This window comes from Arachis duranensis, chromosome 4 (genome assembly GCF_000817695.3).
Source record: "Arachis duranensis cultivar V14167 chromosome 4, aradu.V14167.gnm2.J7QH, whole genome shotgun sequence".
NCBI lineage: Eukaryota > Viridiplantae > Streptophyta > Magnoliopsida > Fabales > Fabaceae > Arachis > Arachis duranensis.
Genome location: NC_029775.3, coordinates 6,365,510 through 6,383,947, shown reverse-complemented (window position 1 = coordinate 6,383,947; position 18,438 = coordinate 6,365,510). Strand labels below are relative to the sequence as shown.

General features: G+C 30.5%; 3 protein-coding genes across 6 annotated transcripts; 1 reads left to right on the top strand and 2 right to left on the bottom strand.

Annotated features, from left to right (window-relative positions):
• Window positions 1-3,391: 3,391 nt before the first annotated feature.
• LOC107482903 (acyl carrier protein 3, mitochondrial) lies at window positions 3,392-5,923 on the bottom strand. 2 transcript variants are annotated; one of them, XM_021139947.2, is made up of 4 exons: window positions 5,712-5,923; window positions 4,676-4,774; window positions 4,075-4,280; window positions 3,392-3,921 (listed from the first exon to the last, which is right to left on the bottom strand). In XM_021139947.2, exons 3-4 carry the CDS (start codon window positions 4,267-4,269, stop codon window positions 3,727-3,729), a joined length of 390 nt encoding a protein of 129 aa, XP_020995606.1. In that variant the 5' UTR covers window positions 4,270-4,280; window positions 4,676-4,774; window positions 5,712-5,923; the 3' UTR covers window positions 3,392-3,726. The 2 variants fall into 2 exon arrangements, with proteins under 2 accessions (XP_020995606.1, XP_015958973.1); XM_016103487.3 differs by lacking the exon at window positions 4,676-4,774 and having other exon boundaries at window positions 5,712-5,919.
• Window positions 5,924-8,298: 2,375 nt separating this feature from the next.
• Window positions 8,299-11,546, top strand: LOC107482902 (SNF1-related protein kinase regulatory subunit beta-2). Of its 3 annotated transcripts, none has more exons than XM_016103485.3 (4): window positions 8,299-8,642; window positions 9,577-9,755; window positions 9,840-10,002; window positions 11,120-11,546. In XM_016103485.3, exons 1-4 carry the CDS (start codon window positions 8,457-8,459, stop codon window positions 11,444-11,446), a joined length of 855 nt encoding a protein of 284 aa, XP_015958971.1. In that variant the 5' UTR covers window positions 8,299-8,456; the 3' UTR covers window positions 11,447-11,546. The 3 variants fall into 3 exon arrangements, with proteins under 3 accessions (XP_015958971.1, XP_015958972.1, XP_020995605.1); XM_016103486.3 differs by lacking the exon at window positions 8,299-8,642 and adding an exon at window positions 8,876-9,010; XM_021139946.2 differs by lacking the exon at window positions 8,299-8,642 and adding an exon at window positions 9,352-9,452.
• Window positions 11,547-14,184: 2,638 nt separating this feature from the next.
• Window positions 14,185-18,139, bottom strand: LOC107482901 (heavy metal-associated isoprenylated plant protein 7). The gene is made up of 5 exons (XM_016103483.3): window positions 17,972-18,139; window positions 17,698-17,878; window positions 16,802-17,022; window positions 15,661-15,751; window positions 14,185-14,769 (listed from the first exon to the last, which is right to left on the bottom strand). Exons 1-5 carry the CDS (start codon window positions 17,978-17,980, stop codon window positions 14,405-14,407), a joined length of 867 nt encoding a protein of 288 aa, XP_015958969.1. The 5' UTR covers window positions 17,981-18,139; the 3' UTR covers window positions 14,185-14,404.
• Window positions 18,140-18,438: the final 299 nt, after the last annotated feature.

The window sequence follows — 18,438 nt, the reverse complement described above, 5'->3', positions numbered from 1 at the left end:
AATATTAAAATTTAAAATAAAATTTATTTTAAATATTTAAAATTAAAATAATATTTTATATTTTATTTTTAATGTATATTTATATTTTAATATATATTTTATATTTGTAGTTACTTTTAATGGTTTATTTGAGTATAGATGCAGTCTATTGGTATATTAATGGGAGGCTTATGAAGTTTGTATGAGCGCAAGCGAACAGGGAAGGAGCTAAAGGGTCGTCAGCGTTACGAATCTGCGATAGATGAGAGGAATATGATGGCGAATGTGGGTCCCTCTCATTGATTACCGTGGATGCTTCGTCACTCAAATCCAACGGGCACTGTTCACTTGATTGCCACTAATTTTGATGGTCCTGATGTCAATACTTGATTCCCAGAACCACCTTATATTCCACAAATACCATTCCACCTGTCCCTATAATCATCTCAACGTGATAGTTTGGACCCCACTATTATTATTATTTTTTTTTTCTTTTAAGGTCACTGTTGATCTAAACCCCTTTCACTACTAATTACTAATTACTACTCCTACTCGATTAGACCTCTTGATTAATTATAAAGTGTGATTTCCGTGTAATTTTATTGGCCACCAAATTTTTTGTAAAGTAACATATTATCTATTCTGTGTCATGTGTCACTTTTTAATTGGTTATTAAATTAATTATAGTTAAATTTTTATAATTAAATTAGCTTTTAAAATGAGTAATTATGTAAATTTTTAAAGTATTAAAAATTAAAATATGACTTTTGTTTTTAAATTATTTTTAGAAGATGTTTCCTAATCCTTAGTAATGACTTTTGACCTTTAGTTTCTTCTCTATTTTTTCATCCTCGTCGAACCTCCTACGTAATATCGCATCATTGATTATAACTAAATTATAAGCCAACTGAATAACTAACAAAAACTGACAGGGAGTTTCAATAACGCAAAAAAAAAAGAGAAAACTAATCTGTCCAAGTACGGCAAAGCAGACTCTAGCCAGGAATGACAGCAACGACAGGCTCTAGCCAGGGATGACAGCAACAAACGAGGAGGCGACGACAAGAGACGCACCGGAGCAAGGAGATGCGACAACGCAAAACAGGGGAGCCACATGCAGAGATGGATCCAGAAATATTATTATGAGGGCCAATAACATATATAATATTAAAAAATTATGCAAAAAATTATATAATGTAAAATGTATTACAAAAATATACTGATAGAGAATATATTTTAAAATACAAAAAATATGTATTAACAAAGTGGTCGATTTTTTGTATCATAAAATTCACCGAGAATAGAATCTGTGCCAAATTTTTCAGCAAATTTATTTTTAATATAATTAAAAGACAATTAGCAAAAAATTCATCTTTCATTTTGTTTCTGAGTTATTTTTCACAATATTCATAACTGAAAAAGATCTCTCAGTTGTAGTAGTTGAAACATAGAGAATTAATACCAAATGAATAAAGAATGACGCTTACAAGAAGAAAAAAATCCACTTTATGAGATTTGAAAAATTTTATTTAATTTAAAAATATTAGTAGTAATATCTTTTCAAATTTTTTTAATATTGTTACTTACTTTTTAGATATTAGAAATCATTAATATTTAAGTTAGATTAGATTTTTATTTATATTAAATTAAATACTAAATAAATTTTTTAATAAATTAAATCATACTTAATAACTTATTACTATTCATCTTTTTTAAAAAAAGTTGGGGCCAAAGCTTCCACTCGCCCCCGTATGTCCGTCCCTGGCCACATGCGACAGCGCAGTGGTGGAGACGCACCGGAGCTGGCGAGACGAATCAAAGAAGCAGAAGATCGTGACTTCTGGACTTTGAAATTCGGGAGAGACTGACTGATAAGGAAGAGTTGTTGAGTGACATTGAGAGAGATCGAAGAAGAAGAATTTAGGCATGATCTGGAAAAAAAATCAATTTCTAATCTTTTAATAAATTATACATTTATCTCTTTTAAAAATTTAATTACAATATAATCTAACTATGGTTAAGATAGTAACTCAAATTAAAAGTAAATATTCAATTAAGATGTGATGCATCATAAAAGATAATTTATATATTATTTTAGAAAAAATTGGATAGTATAATTTACCAATTTTATTTTAATATTTAACTGGATTTAATTAAATCTAATTATGTAAATTAAAATAATTTAGATAATAAGTATAATATTTGATTGATTTTATTTTTATATAATAGTGCAAGATTGAATGTTAACAGAAAATAATTAAATATATATTAATTCTAATTGTTATTGGTTAGTACTTAGTATTATAGTATTAAGGTGAGAGATTTTCATGTAATTATTTTTATATAAAATTAATAATTAAAAATTATTATTAAATTATTATTTAATTATTTTTAATTATCAATTTTACATAAAAATAAATGTGTGAGTTTTTATTTTAAAATAATTGTGTCAATTAAAATAAATATAATTGTATAATTAAAAAATGATAGGTTACTTATTTGGTTAAACTAACTAAATTTTTTAATAGATATTGGATTAAGTAATTCAACTCGAAAATTGGTAGTATAATTCCTAGTCCTAATTCTTTGTGTTAGAGGTCATCGACAAAGTATAAGTAGTACGTATAAACTATACTTTGAATTATGGTCAAAATAAAATCATAATAGATGGGATATATTTGTAAGAGATATTTGGACTTAAGAGTTGTCGTTTGCTACAAATTTGAAATGAATTATGTTACAACAACAACAAAGTTTTATCTTTTTGGGTGGAGTCGGCTACATAAATCAAATGATGCTATTGTGTTTTGTCATATATTATGTCTACAGAGAAAAAATAAATTATAATGTTAAGACCAACAAAATCAAGTATAGTATAACGGATTGTACTCATATTAAGACATTGATGTCTTTTTTTTTTTTTAACTGGGACTAAATAATTAATTTCTTAATTTTAGGGGTTAAATCGAAGTGTGCATACAATTCTATAAAATCAAGTGAATATTTAGCCGTTATTATTATATACTAATAGATTCTTCAAAACACCTCAGCATGCAATTTATATTTTCTTCTGGTTTATTGCCCTGCTTATTTATTTTTAGGTCAACGGATAATATAGTACCTCTATGCTCTATCCCCAAATAATTATCATTTTGACCTTACCAAATTGATACTTTCAAAATATTTCTGCAGGGGATGGAAGTAGTAGTAATTGTGTTTGTTGCCTATCTGCTTGTTCTGTGTTGACAGTTACCCGGTGTGAATACTGATTCAAAGATAAAGAGAAAAATAATGTCTCTACAGAATCTCAAACAATTCGAACATAATTACCAACAAGGTTAGTGAATTTTCATAATTAGGTCACTAGGATGCGGCATTGAGTGATGATTCAAATCATAAAATGAGAGTAGAATTTGAAAATTCTGTCGAGCTCAATGGCGTCATTTAATCCATTTAGCCGTCTCCACCTAGTAGGATAAGGCTTTGTGGTTGTTGCTCAAATTAAACCACGAATAGTTGATCATATACAAAACTAAGAATGATCATACAAGTGTTCAATATTAGCTAAGATCAATTATTTGGTATTCTTCAAACCAATTAAGGCATTCCCATATGAAGCACACTATTAAGTAAACTAACATCAAGTAATACATGCTACTAAGCATACTTAACATAGGTTCATATATCACAATCAAGGAAAAAGTAAACTCAGAATACCACATCCTAAGAGAATAACAGAGTGAAGTTTCAGGGCCTTTCCCCAATCTTCTGGTCAGCTCTAGCCAAGGCTATGTATTTCGCAACATCAGCGCAGCAGGCAAGCTTATCTGCTTTCTCATCCGGGATTTCGACTGAAAACTCTTCTTCAAGAGCCATAATGAGTTCCACGCGGTCCAAGCTGTCCAGGTTCAAATCCTTTTGAAAATCAGCTGTTTCAGTAACCTACACAATGGACAAGTAGAAAAATGTAGAAGTAACAGTAAGCTCCCCATAATGTTATCCCTCAGCACAAGAAACAATTCAGCAATATCTTGAGGTATTCATATATAAAATACAAGATTTTCATATTGATCATTAATTGTTTTTTTCTAATACCTTTGAGGCATTGATTTTATCATAGTTCTTGGCAAGTGCAATTACTCTGTCCAGTATCAAATCAGAGCCCGATCCTGTTGAAGAGCACAAGTATCTGAATTGCATATTGGCACACTCATTCCCAGAAAAGCACCATCTTTCAATTGACCTCCTCAAGTTCACATGACTCAAGATAGATTTCCTTATGCTTTGCATATTCAAGATACCTAACAATGCAAGTATATATAACCTGGTTAGTTTCAAACCATAGAGCAACAATCTAGATCTCTGAGGTTTCCACTCAATAGGGACCCAGTTTTGCAGACGCAAGCTGAGAAACTGTTTCCAAAATTTGAACCTTTCAAGATAGTAACCTTGCTAGGCTCATCATCAAATTTGAGCTACTTCAAAAGAGTGCTAATTCTTTTACACAATTAAAATAAAGGCACTTGTCCTGCCCCCTACATAATGCTGACACCCCCTTCCCCCCTTATATTATTGGATGGGGATATGGAACACTAGAATCTGATATAAATTTTGTAGGACCAATACCTGAAAAAGTGTCCTACATGGAGGGCTAACATTTGAAAAAAAACTTATTAAGATCTTAGGACTCTCTTACCATAATAGCCAGCTTTTGTGGTGATGGTTTTTCCAAGTTCTTTCGGCTCGTTAGAGAATCCAAATCGGATAAATCCTACACTCTGCTCGACTTAGTATACTAGACAGACAGTGCATGAAGAGAATTGGTTAATTATTTAGTACGGTCCTTCAAAATCAAACCATATGCAGATAAGGTAAAATAAACTTCACAGGATCACTATTTTACCGGCTAGCAAGATATGAAACACCAACACCCACACCCACACCCCTTCATTTGTTTTCAAAGATATCACCATTAAGAAACTATGGTAGATTTTGTCTTGTAGATATTTACACTAAGATATCACTGGTGGTTGGTCATCACATAGTTGACAGTAAGCAGCATGTAATAGTTACATCAACAAGTTTTCCTTTGAGCTTTATTGAAAGAGACACTTGCAATATGATATCATTTGCTCACACATACCTCACCCATATTATTACCTGTCCACTTTAATTTCAAAATCAATATCATTCATTGATTTTTCAACGAATTAATCTAATTAAAATGACGAAACAACCAACTTTTTTTCTTCCCACGGTATTTTTCAACTCGGCAGGCCAAGGACTAATCCATCACAAATCGAAGCTCCTTTAAGAGATGAGTTACTACATGTACAAGGCGGGATTCGAACCCTGACACTTGTTTAAGCAGATTAATGAGCTAACCACTAGACTAACTAAACTTAGTTAAAGGAAACAACCAACTAAACTAGCAAGAATGACTAATACACTTAGCCTGGTAGTAACAAAAGAAATTGGCCAAACCTAAGAGCTACCGAAAACTCCATCTATGTTACATAGCCGGATCAAGGTCTAGATAAACGAAGACGATTGTGTTAGGTCATCGACAGTTAATATAAAAGCTTTGTCGAATCTTCGAGTCTTCACATCTAAGAGCTATTGAAAGTGACAAACAGTAATTATGGCAGGCACCAAATAAAAATATAATATTATTATTAGCACGAGTGCGGTGAAAGCTTGAAATGAGACAGAAGAGAGAAGTGGGCACTCACGAGATTCTCCGCAGGGACTGGGATTTGATCAGATGTATGTATATAGTGACAAAGGTGTTTGATAAAATGTCACAGAGAGAGCTAAATGCTTGATATGATATGATATGCACTTGTTATTTCTCTGCCTCAAATCATTTTAATTTTCATTGTCTCCTATTCCTATTATATGCACATATCCTAGCATGTATAGCATAGCATCTAGGTCTTGTTTTCTTAAGGCACCACAATATTTCCAGTGATGCGTTTGAAATGTGAAATCTCATATTTAGGCATGATATATATAATACAATACTATATGTTCTAATATTATTTGTTGTATGGTTAGTGCATTGTATAAACTTATTTATTATCAATCTTGTTAGGTATATATAAAAATTAGTTATCACATAAACTACTCGTATAAAATATATACCTTAAAAATAAATTAAATACCACATATATTTATACGCAAATATAAAAAGACTAATTTAATGATTAAATAATTCCTAATCTTTTTGCTGCATTCTCGTTTTAGTGTTAAAAGATCTCTCTTTTTTCATTTTTTTTATATGGTATTAGAGTTGGATAGCGAAAATTGTTGATTGGTACTTAATAAAAAAAATTATTATTGCAAAATTTGTTTGACAATAAAATTGAAAGAGGTTTTGCAAATAGTGCAGTGGAGGTTGATGATAATAATAGTGCGAGATTATTTATTTTTTTATTGGTTAAGTACTGATTAGATTTTAATAAAAGTGCTGATCTCTAAATTTTTTCTCTAAATTATTTATGCACTGCTTTAGTTAATTTAGACTTTAAGAAAAAAGACTCTAAAAATAACATAATTAACTCTAATAGTTAAAATAAAATCTTGTAAAATCAAGAAACTCACATTAATTCTGAGATACTACTTGTGCTATATATGCTAATATAAAAAAAATTAATAAGAAGTAAATTATTTAAGAATTATTTGATATATACTTATTCATATTTTTCTATTAATTAAATTTTTTTATAATAAATAAATTTATAATATAGTATCAAAATTTATAAAATATTGATACTATATTATTATAATATCTTATAAATAATACTATCACTGAAACTCATACTTAGGACCGTCCGAAGAAAAGACATGGTACAATACTAGAGTGGTGATTTCTTAGTCGTCACATCAAATCAAATGATGAACTAATTAATTAGTCCTTTGAAACTAACTAACAATTTCTAAAATACAAGAGAATCTCAATCTGTGAGGTCAAATTAGATTAACCAAAAACACTAAACAAACAAAAATTTCTTAATTATTTAAACAATCACAAAATAATTGTACCTAACAAGTAACAAACATGTTTAGTAAGCAATCATAAAATCGTCATAATCAAATGGGAAAATGATGGGAGGGAAGATGGTAAACACCTCCCCCTCATAAGTAACGTACTGCCTCCTCCATTCTTTAATTGGAAGAAGAAACAACAAACAAAAACACAAACCTGAAAACAAGGCACATCCATAATCACGTAGACAGCATGTTCAAAAGTTTCAGAAATTTTTTCTTATTATTATTATTATTATTATTATTATTTTACAAACTATAGGGTTTTAGGATTGAGTTAATTAGATGCACTCAATTATGAGAAGTTGTTAATAATCAATAATATGATGATGTAACCAGCATCCCCAACAGAGTCACAAGTCTTCATACCATTTCACTCACAACCCCATTCCTCTCCCTTCCTCCCTTTTCTTCTTCCTAACTCATCGGACAAAATTATTATAATCCCACTCACACTCTTTGCTTTTCTTCTCATTCACTTACTCTCTTATTATTATTTTTATTTATTTTCCTTAAATCATACAATCACTAGTTAAAAAGACTAAAAAAAAACTCTTCTGATCTTTGACTATTTGTTTAAAAAGATAAAATATCCTTTTACAATTCCAAAATTTTTAATCGATTTTTAACTATTTAAATAACTGATTGAAGTGTTTTTTTTTATTTTTGTGAAAATTCAGGTGCAGTAAATTTCACGTGAAGTTGATATTTGAGAGCCGTTAGATAAAAATTTAGTCAAATCAGTCAAATTATTTAACAGCTCTCAAATATCAACTTCACGTGAAGTTGATTGTATTTAAGTTTTTACTTTTTTTTTTTTAAAGTAGCCTCTAATACACAAGGCCATGGGCAGGTCATGATTTAAAGGAGTTGTTAGATAGTTGAAAATTGATTACAAATTTTTAAATTATAAAAAAAAAAATTGTGTATTTTAAGCAAATAATTATAGAATAAAAATGATATTTATAAAAAAGAATTATATAAACAAACTTAAAAATATGAATAGGGATAGCTTTATATTTTTATAATTTATTTATTTTTGTGTATGATTATTCAAATACAAAAATTTAAATATTAACAAAATTAAATTTAAAGAAATATTTATAGATGATATTTATAAATTTTAAAAAATCTTTATTAATTGTTTTTTTAGCACAAAAACTAATGATATAAAAATTAAATATATAAGTATGAAAATAAAAAGTTGATTGGGTGGTTTACTGAATTGTGGTGAATATATATTTTGTTTTTGGACACATAGTATTGCCCTTTTTATTGTTACTCATTTTCTATTTTTTCTTACAGCTTCACCCCATTTTCCTTCTCCCAAATGGAAGCATCTTCTGTTTTCTGCTGAATCCTGTGTTTGCTGCTTGTGGGAATCAGCATCACATTTGAATATTTCTCTCTCTCTCTCTCTCTCTCTCTCAATGGGAAATGTGAATGAGAGAGAAGAGATGAATGGAACTCACACAGGTGCAGAAGAAGAAGAGCAAGAAGGTGCTGAGAGTGTTGTGAGTGATGGAGCTGCCAACCTTCCCTCTTCTGATTTAATGGGTCACTCCCCACCTGCTAGCCCTAGAGCCACTCATTCTCCATTGATGTTCACTCCTCAAGTGAGTTCTTCAATTTCCCACTCTTTCTTCTTTTTACCATTAATGGCTTTATGGAGTACTTTTTTTTTTTGGGTTGGATTGGGGGAGGGGTGTGTTCTATTTTACTGCAGATTATAAATAATAATAAAAAAGAGGTTCTTTTTTTGGGGTGGTGGTTCTTCTTTTTGTTTGCTCCCTTTTTTGTTGAGTGGAGTATGTCTAAATCAAATAATCAAAAGCAACTATGAGGTCAGATTGCATTTTGGAAGGTGAATGGTGATATCACCCTACAATATAATTTCTTTAAAAGAAAATTTCTGGGGATATTTTTGGGGGCAAAAATTTAACCACCATTGATGCACACTAGGTGTTTGATGCAAAGCCACAAGGTAGATGAGGATGTTTTCAATCAAACATCTCCAGCTCTTTCTTCTTCTGCTGCTTCTTTTTTTATTCATATGCTACTTTAGAGTTGTATGCTTTGAAGTTGTGGGTTTGGGTAATTGCCTCGCTGAATCATAGCTAGTTCACAACATGCTGACCTATGAGTATGACTAAGACTAACGACTTTGGCTTTCATCAATCAGTGTGTATGAGAACGTGGTTTGGTATAGCTGTAATTAATTGTGAAGGAACCAAGTTGCTTGTGGTATTGGGATTATTGAAAGGAACTATATTCGAATCTTTATAGGTTCTTGTCCATTTCAAACCATATCCTACTAACTCCTTTCTATCTCCGTGTTGATTATGGAAAGTACTGAATGAGACATTTGAGCCTCACCGAAACCTTGTTGTCAATCATATTGGATGTGCTATTTGTTCTCTTTTAGAGTTTGGTTCTGAATTTGTTCTTTTGGTTATATACCTTTGGCTGTGGCCTGTTTTATTCACCGCTTTTGTGGAATCTCTTTTTGTTAGTTGTCACTTGTCAATCACCCCCTTTTCTTGTGTTTAGGTCCCGGTGGTTCCACTTCAAAGACCTGATGAGATGCAAGTTCCAAGTCCTTCCTGGATGCAAACTACTTCAGGGTATGAAGATGTGGACAGTGAACTTGGTATTCCAACAATGATTACTTGGATTTATGATGGCAAAGAAGTAGCTGTGGAGGGATCATGGGATAATTGGAAAACAAGGTTTGAGAAAATATGGTTTCTTGTTTATTTGTCTTCAAAGGATGCTATTATGTGATTCATATTCTGATATTCCTTGTTCATCAGAATGCCTTTGCAGAGATCGGGAAAGGACTTCACAATTATGAAGGTACTACCTTCCGGTGTTTATCAATTCAGATTTATTGTGGATGGACAGTGGAGGTATGCACCTGACTTGCCTTGGGCTCAAGATGATGCTGGGATTACTTACAATGTTTTAGACTTACAGGTGCTATCTCTTTACATATTTTGTATGTGATCCAAATTATGTAATTGTGGTTATATGCTTAATAATTGATAGTTGTTTCTTTCAAGTTTAAAAAAGAAAGTGATGATGCTCTGAGTAACTAACGTATACTGGTGATTACTTTATCTCTAGTCCAGTCTTGTTCACTATATGAGCCCTGTATGAGTGAATTGGAGAGTACCTCATATTTTGTTTGTTTTACTTTTTATTTCTTCCTTTAAGGTGAAACACTATTTCGGTCTAATTTACCCCTTGCATGCAATTATCTCCTCTGGATGCCATTTATTTTATTTTTATTCTTTTTTTCATTCCCTTCTTGCTTTTTGTTTCAATTATGTTTTTGCAAGAACTTTGTTCTGAATGCACATGATAGATAACTCATTTCAGCAATGTCTCTTTCCACTTGAGGGAAAGTACTGGCAAGCAGTGAGACCATAAACTGCTTTCTACTGTTTCTTTTGTATGCTGGTACTGCTTGATGGTGCTTTGTTCATGATAATAGATGTGATTCTTTTAACTTGTACTGTTTGTGTGTCTGAGCTTGCATTGAGGGCCGAAAGCGTTTAGTCCTTTTTATAAACATCATTGATAGACAACTAGAACTAGATTCATTGGAACAGAAGTCATTACAAATTGAAGTTCTGATATTTGTAATTTGTAGGCTCATATGCTATCACGCTGCCTACTGGACTACACTTTCCCGGGTCTGGCTGTATGGAAATAAAAGAAACTTAAATGCTAAAAACTTTATGTTGCTATGGAAGCTGTATTATTTATCTAGGATAAGATATGATATTGCTAGTTATACAATGTGTGGTCCATGTTACTCAATTTTGTCTTGATAGTTTCTGTCATTTTGGGATAATCATTCTTATCGCATGCGAAATTGATTATTGTGATACCTCACATTCAGAAACTTTTCTCATGGCACCCTACTAAAACATACATGGTGATAGGGAAGATAGAATGATGATAACATACTAAAATTGATTGAGTTGTGGTTCTTGTATGACAGAGTAATGTTGGCATTATGTATGTTCTACTGCTAGAAGGGATTGAAATCTAAACTGAGACTAACAATATTATTGATTATATGCAGGATTATGTTCCTGAAGACATTGGAAGCATTTCTGGTTTTGAACCTCCTAAATCACCAGACTCTAGTTATAACAACTTACAACTTAGTTCCGAAGATTACGCGAAGGAACCGCCATTGGTTCCTCCATTCTTGCAAATGACACTTCTTAATGTTCCTTCAACAAATATGGAAATCCAACCTCCTATATCAAGACCTCAGCATGTAGTGCTCAATCATCTGTACATGCAGAAAGGAAAGGGCAGCCCTTCAGTAGTTGCGCTCGGTACAACTCATCGGTTTCTCGCCAAATATGTCACTGTAGTGCTGTACAAGTCTTTGCAGAGGTAGACATAAAATGAAAAGCTTTGTGGTGTAGCCTTTTGAAGCCTTTTTATGAGTTAATATAGCTTCCTGTAGTACAGTTATAAGGGAGAGAAATTGTGAGCTCCATGAGGATCATTGCATTAAAGTCATGATTATCTTACACATAATGCAAATGACAAACTGTTTGATCAGTCATTTTGCACTCATAATCACCACACCACTTAGTTTTGTGATATATAATTTTCTAAGATTTATTGTTTCTCAATTGTTGGGTTAAGATTTCAAGCTTAAGCACATGTTAAGAGTTGTAACTTATAAGTAGTCATGTTCCTGATGCATCCTTGAGAGTTGGTGGTAGAAGGTGGCATATAGTTGGTGGTAATAAGATGTCAATCTGATAAGTAGTTGGATTTTGTGAAATGTTATAGGCTTGATTTATATGTTTGGGAAATTATTTTAGTGAAAAGTAGAATCACTAAAAAAGAAGAAATTAATTTAAAAAAATAATTTTCATATTCTAGAAAAATATATTGTCTACAACAATAAAAAATGTTAATAAAGGAGTGACAAGTTTTATTTATATCCTAGAATCTAAGGTTATTTTTTTATATATTGAAAAAATTTGGGTGTAATACTTAATCATTGGATTTTATGGTGTTTTTCGAAATTGTGGGAACAGTACAATACGCCCCCCTTGTATTGTATATTTTACAAGGAGGGCGTATTGTACTGTTCCCACAATTTCGAAAAACACCATAAAATCCAATGATTAAGTATTACACCAAGATTATACCAATATGTAAGAAAAAAAATCAGAATCTAACTCAAATGATGTTGAATTTTGTGAATGAAAAAAAAAAAGAAAAAAAACTCTACTAGTCTTCACCTGCATATTGAAATATTAAGTTCAATTGAAAAAAAGGTGATAAAATTTATTAATAATGAATCTGTTTCCCCTTCCATTGGAATAGAAGTTATAAAATGAAAAAAACCCCCATAAATTTACCCCTTTTAAAAATTCATCATTTATCATAGTGAACATCTCTTACCTTATAATTATAGGTAGGTCAAAACAACCATGATCTATGAATCTCCATAAATTGTTGATAGAAGTGGAGCTGACAGCAAAGCTAATTCAAGCATTCATTTCATGTAGTTTCACTTTCAATGCATTGTCATCAAGATTAGTCATTCATAATGAATTAACTTGAATTGTCCACAATACACAACTTACATTCATAAATGTTTTTTTGCAAAGAAAGGCATAGTTTTCTCATATGGTGTCTTATCAACAAATTATCATGCAATGAAATATAAGCTAGTCACTAGTTTTTTTTTTTTGTTTTTTTTCCCTCCAAAATTTTTTACTATCTAGTCAAATCATTTAATAATGATACTCCAAAATCCAAATCCATGGCATCATTAGAAAGTAGAAAAATCTGAAGCACTAGCTAGAAATTTTTGAATGAAGATCTGGAATCAGGGATCTGAAGTAGTGAGTGGCTCTTTAATGATTCAAGTTGGTTAGACACAAAGTACAATGAGATGTACACAAGGCCTAAATTTGCCTTTAGCACTATTCAATATTCATCTTTTGGTATATGGTACCACTACTCCAATATCTATCTCTCTGTTTATAAACCCTAATAATCAAACCTCCTCCACCCTTTGTTTTCTTCTTCTGTATGTAAGCATGTGTTTGTCCCCACTATATATGCCAAGCAACTTTCATTTTCCATTATCAAATATTGTTCCTCAATGCCCTTGTGGTCCAAATTATTGCACATGCCACACCCTTAAACGTGCTCCACTACATTATTAGTCTAAATTTTATTTTGGATATACGACTCACATACAGATACAAATTCAAATAAAAAGAGACACAAAAATGTGTTTAGATTTGAAGACAAGTATAAGACATTATGTTCTATGTTATAAATTTAATATTTTTTTATATACATTTTTAAACTTAGGACCAAGAGACATTTTTTAATTTTTTTTAATTGTGTTTTATCTCTAAAATCTTAAAAACAATGTTGTTGAGCACTAAAAACAATTTTTTTTGTTTAATTACTTTATTGGTCTCTATAATTTCGTAAAATTTTCAATTAGGTCCTTATATTTTTTTTTAATTAGGTTCCTACACCAATTTTTTTTTCAATTAAGTTCCTCTTGGTAATAATTGGCTTAATTACATAGGGACCCAACTAAAAAAAAATTGATGCAAGAACTCAAATAAAAGGAAAAAAAATGTAGAGACTCAATTAAAAAAAAAAAAATTGGTGTAAGGACCCAATTAAAAGAAAAAAAGTATAAGAACCTAATTAAAAATTTTGCGAAATTATAAGGACCAACAAAGTAATTAAACCTTTATTTTTCCATTGCTGATTTCTCAAACAAAACAAAGTGAAAAAAAAAAGATAAAAGAAAATATCAAAACTTCCAACTAACATAATTAAACAACACGATTGGTAATTAAATAAGAAATAATATTATCACTCTTATTTTTTATAATGTCACTCTACACATACTTTATACATAATTTTTTAGATTGCATATTTAGATAAATTTATATATAAAAAATAAGTGACATTACCAAAATAGGAGTGATTATATGAGTTCTCTATTAAATATGATCAGAACTTCATTTGCTTCATACAGAAGTATTTGCAGCCTATGAATACTTAAAATGGCTACTGCTAAATGCCAGAACAAATTCTAAAGTTGGAAGATGCAGGTGAAGTGAGATTCTCAAAGTAAACTTAACCACTAAAAAAATAAAGTAAAATTTTAAGTGCAGAAATCATAGGCCAAAATTCAGTGATACATGTTAATTGTTAAACACATACATTTAGCTAAAGGTCCATAATTTTCAACAACTGACATTACATTATATAATGTTATTGATGACCATAGCTCTAAAAACATGATGCCTAAAATTACATACATACAAATAGTAGAGAAAGAAAAACCAAACTTTGTCTACATTACAGAACATGCATTTGGGTTCTCATCACTGAAAATTTGAGGAGCATATGCATAGTCAACAAAGGATCTTGATGGCCAATATTCACTCCTCTTGATGTCAAACTTATTATGATCATCATCATCTTCTTCTTCTTTCTTTTCTTCTCCTTCACCTTCTTTTTTCTCTTGTTCTTCTTTCTCTTCTTTTTTCTTCTCCTCCTCTTTCTTCTCTTCTTCCTTCTTTTCCTCGTCTTCAGTCTTCACAACAGAAGCATGCTTCTTGGTCCTCTTGTACACTTCATCAACAAGCTTTGCAGCTTCAATCACACCCTTTACTATCACTTGATCTTTTCCTAATTCTGTTTCCACCGACTCAACTCCTGCACTTACAAAATACAATTCTCAATTACTTCACTTTCTCTATACAACCGTTTTTTTTATGACTATTTACTCAGTCGATGTAAAAAGTAGTTATTTTTGTTAATACGGCATTATGTGATTGAATGCACGTATAATACGGTTTTAGTTTTATACTGTAATGCATCAAAATTCTATTGTTATGAGTTTAATTTTGATACGTTTTGTCCAGTTATACAATCACAAATTCACAACCGTTCTCTTTTGATGACCATTCACGCAGTCAGCGTAAAAAGTCATTATTTTTGTTAATGTGACGTTATATTATTGGATATATGGATAAAACGATTTTACATTGGTACTATATTAAAATTAAATTCTTATTATTATATAAAAAATAAGAAACAACTCAAATAAAACCGTCTGAAAATCAAACCGGTTATTAAATTAATAAAGTTAAAGGTTTAAAATTTTAAAGATTCAATTGAGATTGAATCAGATATAATAAAATAATATGTATATATATTAATTAAAATTAATGGTTAAAACAATTGGTGCATCGGTACTCCCGATACACTAGAAATGTTTCCATAATTTTTTACTATTATTGTGAATGTAAAAGACCCTTTTTGATAGACGGTTTTATGAATTTCTAGAAAGTGGTCTTTGAATGATCATAGAAAGATGATTGATAAGAAATCTACTAGTTACTATACATGAATCTAGGCCTCTAGGGTTGGTATGTTCCTCGAGATCCCATAAAAGTGATGAATAATGATCAAATCAGTCAAAAGATTGTGCGGTAAAACATCTAAAGAGACGACATTAATTAGTGCCATAGATTATGATTATTAATAAAAATAAAAAGTATATAGAAAGACATAATTAAAGTAGTGAATTAATAATATTGTTACCTTGAATCTTACGGATACGCTTTTGTATACCTTGAGCACATGCTTCACAATGCATACGCACTTTGAGGACTATTGTTACCACTGGAGGGGGCTGAAATAATCAAAATAAAATGTAGCATAACCAAAAGGAATGTTGGAGATTAGCGTATAATAAGGAGGAGAAAGTGAGTGGTGTTACTATTGGTGACAACACATTCAAAGAAGAAATGGGGCCAGGATTGTACACCAAAGAGGGAGGAGGGACCATGCTGATTTCATATCCAATGTATCAACATGATTCAGAGCTTCACCTTCCCCACATCACATGCTCATACTTTTTATATATACATTTAGTATTTAACATTAGTTACATTACCTATACACTTATATCAAATTGTGTGAAAATTGTGGGACGGTAAATAAAACTCTAACTCTCTAAGAGCCCGTGACCCCATAAGAAGGGTGTGTGTGTGTGTGTGGTAGGGTCAAAGGCTTCTTAATTGTCACCATAATTTGGGCCTCGTTACATGTGCCCTTATTGGATTGCCATCATATTTTTCCTGACTCTGTTTCGTTACTTTCATGCCAGCATCCTCCATTCAAACACAATTCAAGGACTATATCGTCATTTCATTACTATCTCATGCCCCATGCTCTCTATTTGCATCCATACAATAAGTCATGTTCTAGTAATGTACCTCTATATATCCCATTTAATTTGTTGGATCTTCTTACTTTTATTCTTATTAATTCTAACTTTCAAACAACTTATTACCTTCATAAGTATTAAAAATCAATCACTAAATTGGTTTATATATACATAGTTTAACTCATTTTTAATATATATTTCATATCTTATCGATACTGATAGTTAATTTTAAGAGTTAAATTTTGATGCAGTAATAGGATAAACCATATTACACCATCATTCAATTATATTTAGATTGTTAAAAATGGTTATTTTTTTAACTTGATGATATATAACTAGATGGACGTGTAAAACTCTTTTAATAATTAATTTTAGTATACACCTAATATGATTATTTATATAATAATTAGAATTTAGCTAATATCTGTCTTATTTAACATATATTTTAGTAACAATGTTAGCATCATAGAGAAAGGTTAGTAGGTGACAAAGAGAATGAAAAAATTGAAGTACCTGATCTTTGTTCTCTTGAGGTGGCGGCTGAGGTTCTTCTTTTTTGGGTGGTTCTTCCTTTTTTCCCTGTTCTTCTTGTTGAGGTTTAGGCAAAGGTGAAATGAGCTCCACTTTTTTACCACTTTTCTTTTGAAGCCTCTCAACCACTTTCATGGGGTCTGCTTCCTTTCCTTTCACCACCACTTTGCTCCCCTTGCTATCTGCACTCACCTCCTCCACTCCTGTTTTCTCCAAACATTTTATCCAAATTATTTCAAGTATTTTACAAATATCGGTGTTCCAGTAATTTTAATCGTTAATTTCAATTATTCTTGAAAGTAATGACTAAAACTACTGAAAAACAGTATTTTTTTTAAATTAATTTTTTTCTATTTTATTTTCAGACATTTAACTAATTTGATTTAATTTAATTGAAATTCTAGAAAAAGATGAGTGACGTTTTTTTTTCAAAATTCAAATTAGTAAAGCATTTATAATATAAGATACTACTTTCTTTTTCTTTTTTCTTTTTCTTTTTTACTATTATTGATCTTTTCCACCACCTTAGCTTAATCTTTAGATATGGATATCCTTTGATCATTCCTTTGCTAACCATGAATCTAAATGCAATGATGAACATTGTCTTTATTTGAATGAATAAAACATGTGAAAATTGAAAATCAATAATGGAAAGTAGATCCCCTCTTAACAAGTAAATTAAAGAAAGAGGTAAAAAAGAAACATACAACTGTGAAAAAAAAAAAGTACTAGCAAGCTGACACAAACCTATTAAAATACCACAGCAGAATAATGCTCCACTTTAATTTGTTCATCCATATAGTAAATTAATTAATAAAGAAATAACTGAATTCAAATATTTTTGCTTATAATTGCAAAATAAGAAGAAAATGAGTGACCTTGAAAGCCTTTCAATGCTTTAGCAACTTTCCTTGCACAAGCTTCACAATGCATATCAACCTTAAGTACTATTTCTTCTGCTGGAGACTCTTCTTCCTTCTTTTCTTCATTTTTCTTCTTCTCCTCTTCCTCTTTTTTGCTCTCTTCTTTCTTTTCCTCCTCCTCCTCCTTCTTCTTCTCCTATTAAAGAAAGTTTAAATGCATGTAGCAAATAAAGAAATAGAAAAGAAAGAAACAAAATGAATGAAAGTAGAGTGTAAGGAGAATTCTTACTTCACCCATTTCTGTGGTTCTGCTTCAAAACTATTTGCAACTAAGAAGAGATATTATTATTATAATGGAAGGTAGGGATAGTAGCAATGGAAGTTGGGTCTTGTTTTTTATTTTTGAACTTTGCTCTCTCTGTGTGTGTTGTTAGTGGCTTGGATCTTAGAGAAGAAAACATTTATGTAAGGTGGTGGGTGGGATTCTCAAAAATCTGAGGTGGACCAACTTATTGAGAAATAATATTTCAATTATTTATTTTACATAATCTTTTTATAATTTTTTTCATTATATAAAAAATAATTTTTTGTTTTTATTAATTAATTTTTATATTAGAATTAAGAATAATATTATACGATCAATAAATATTATTATCTGTTATCAATATTTAACCAATAATAATTTACACATATATTTATAAATATTTTATACATAAAAATATATAATTTATACTTATATTTACTATAATTTTATAT

Bases quoted from the DNA above. Each gene is read 5' to 3' on its own strand.
- LOC107482903 (XM_021139947.2), bottom strand. From the start codon at position 4,269: ATGCAAAGCATAAGGAAATCTATCTTGAGTCATGTGAACTTGAGGAGG. The intron at 3,922-4,074 runs GTATTAGAAAAA...TCCATTGTGTAG, and splicing joins ATAAAATCAATGCCTCAAAG to GTTACTGAAACAGCTGATTT.
- LOC107482902 (XM_016103485.3), top strand. From the start codon at position 8,457: ATGGGAAATGTGAATGAGAGAGAAGAGATGAATGGAACTCACACAGGT. The intron at 8,643-9,576 runs GTGAGTTCTTCA...TCTTGTGTTTAG, and splicing joins CATTGATGTTCACTCCTCAA to GTCCCGGTGGTTCCACTTCA. The intron at 10,003-11,119 runs GTGCTATCTCTT...GATTATATGCAG, and splicing joins ACAATGTTTTAGACTTACAG to GATTATGTTCCTGAAGACAT.
- LOC107482901 (XM_016103483.3), bottom strand. The intron at 17,023-17,697 runs GTCACTCATTTT...TGGAGAAAACAG, and splicing joins AGCATTGAAAGGCTTTCAAG to GAGTGGAGGAGGTGAGTGCA. The intron at 15,752-16,801 runs GTACTTCAATTT...TGATTATTTCAG, and splicing joins CTCAAGAGAACAAAGATCAG to CCCCCTCCAGTGGTAACAAT.